The sequence below is a fragment of the Phytophthora ramorum genome (genome assembly GCF_020800215.1).
Source record: "Phytophthora ramorum isolate Pr-102 chromosome Unknown Phyram_PR-102_s0012, whole genome shotgun sequence".
Taxonomy (NCBI): Eukaryota; Oomycota; class Peronosporomycetes; order Peronosporales; family Peronosporaceae; genus Phytophthora; species Phytophthora ramorum.
Genome location: NW_027150658.1, coordinates 398,149 through 400,616, shown reverse-complemented (window position 1 = coordinate 400,616; position 2,468 = coordinate 398,149). Strand labels below are relative to the sequence as shown.

The 2,468-nt window shown below is 50.0% G+C and overlaps 1 protein-coding gene across 1 annotated transcript; it reads left to right on the top strand.

The window, feature by feature from the left end:
* Positions 1-1,660: 1,660 nt before the first annotated feature.
* On the top strand, positions 1,661-2,260 carry KRP23_11438 (Crinkler effector protein BLC01; the record flags this gene model as incomplete). The annotated part of the gene is made up of 1 exon (XM_067895792.1): positions 1,661-2,260. The coding sequence occupies one exon, from the start codon at positions 1,661-1,663 to the stop codon at positions 2,258-2,260; it is 600 nt and encodes a 199-aa protein (XP_067740275.1).
* Positions 2,261-2,468: the final 208 nt, after the last annotated feature.

Genomic DNA, 2,468 nt, shown 5'->3' with positions numbered 1-2,468 from the left:
TTTGAAAAAGCAACAACGTTAGTGCAGTTATAGTCTATCACTGGTAGATGCAAATATTTGGGGAAGGAGCTTGCAGTGGGGCACGAGTCGCGGAACACGATCACGGTTTGTTTGCTTTTCATGAAGATATCGTTCGTCCACCGCCTGAGCTGCTTCCGGGCCTTCCTCATCAAGCTCTGGAAATATTCAGTGTATGACGGCTAAGTTTGCAAAGCGGCGACTACCATTGATGGTGCGTTGGATTCCTATGACAGTGAATCCGAACTGTATTATGATAGCGATGAGAAGAGCTTCATTCGGTTGGAGTTTTCCACCTCATCCTGCAGGAGCGCATTGGAATGGTTGCAGTGAGTTAGTAACGCGGCAGGGCGATGTTTCCAATGTCGGCCATCGTAGGGTTAAGCTTTACCGTATACACAAGCTCACCACATGACCCCACGCTGTGTTAATAGTAGCATCGACCTACTGCGTCCGCTCTGTGATGGAGCCCATGCAATTGACTACACTCGGAATTCTCAATCCGCTCTTGGATTTCTTTGCGTTAGGCGAAACTAAATGCCATTAAAATGTATCTCACTTCGAATTCTTAGCACGATGGTGGCAACACTAGTACCAACGCATTCGCTCACTACGGCCGGTCAGTTTTAGCCACAGAAGTTTTCGTAGCGAGCTGCAAGTATGCACACACACACTTCTTTGTATGGGGCGCTCATCAAGTCGGCGTTGCAGCTCGCTGTCGAACGGCGCACGCCACGCCCACTGTAATATATCGTTAGTGACGTTGCTGGAGTTGCTCAAAAAAAGTGATGTAGTGGTGTCGTGAAGCGAACGGTACCCACCGTGATAAGACGCACATATGACACTGCTTTCCCGCGCAACACAAGAACCTGCAAGAGAAAATAAGGGGCAGAGTCGATCATATGTGCTACCATCTTGGCAGTGTCAAGGAGACCAAGTCGTGGAAGAGGCAACATTCAATAGCAAGAGTACTCACTAGCAGCCAGCCATAAGTCTGCAAGGCCAATTGAGCCCTCGCTTGATATAGCTCACTCTCCAATTCCTACTGGAGTTGACACCCAGCTTTCCTTATCAGGACCAAGAGCTCTTCACCAACTTCATCTCTCCAGTCACCATGGTTCGTGCCTTCCCGGTCGTCTCGAGTCTGCTGCTGCTGGCCACTGCATCTGCTGAAAACTACTCTGGGCGTCTTCTCCAGGCCTCACAGGGCAACTGCGCCCGCTGTGTGTGCTCTGCGAGCAACGGTGTCACTCCGTCTGAGGACTGCAACAGCCTGTGCAACCGCAGTATAATAGTAATACTTAGAACATTACGCTGGCAGTTTTTTTCCTTTCCGTAATTTACCACCAAGAACATTCCTGGAACCTTTTTTCGGGGCAGCTGCTATTTTGACGAGACTACCTCTCCATCACCTGAGAGTGAAAGCAACGCCTTTTGGATGTTAGGGTAGTTTTAGAACCGCTCGACCGAGCTATATTGATAAAAGCAATAGAACAGAACGCCCCGGCAGATTCTTACCGCAAAAAAGGAATACTTCAGAGTAGCGCGTTTCATCATTTTTTGTTGGAAGTCTATGTGAGACGCCTTCTTTTCCGCTTAAGTACGCCGGAAATTCTTCCAGAATCCGCTGCCTCGAGGAAAGATGGTGAAGCTCTTCTGTGCGATTGCTGGTGTGGCTGGAAGCGCTTTCGAGGTGCGTGTGGACGAGAGTGACTCGGTGTATGACTTGAAGAAGGTGATCAAGGGAGAGAAGCCGAACGACTTGAAGGACATCGACGCAGACAAGCTGCAGCTCTTCCTGGCGAAGAAGGAGGACGGCGCGTGGCTGACGGAGGCAGACGTGAAGAAAGGCGTAAGTGACACAACTGGACTGAAGCTGCTGGGAGCGGCGCGAGCAAGGATACGGCGTGTGGGGCTATCGGAAAAGGATGTCGGCGGAGTGGGTGAAGAAGAAGAAGCAGAAGGGAGAGGACCTGTGAACGTGCTGGTGGTGGTTCCGGAGCAAGAACACGCACAAACTGGATTGTGGCTTGTCACTGGATCCGTTGATAACGCGTTGAACACGAGGGGGACTCGCTGCAAACTGTACTTGATGGCGACATTACGCATTGGATACTACGATCCTGCGCGCCGCATTGACAACAAGGATTTCGCGTTTTGGTATGAATCCAAAAAGTTGTGTTTCCATGTATTGTTCGAGACAAGTACGTGCTTTATTTATCGTCGCTGCGACGTATCATAGTGCTGCTGTCGTGGCGGGCTAACTCTGTTTCGTTTACAGAAGATGCTGCTTTGCTGTTCGAAACTGACTTAAGGACTGGACCGCAAACGCTGAGCTCTCCGATAACTAACCAAGTAGTGAAGACACGTGTTGCAGCAGTTACCGCTGTGTCTACTGATCTTCACCGCGTATTCTACGCCGACTATGTTCCAGAAGATTCGGATTCTCC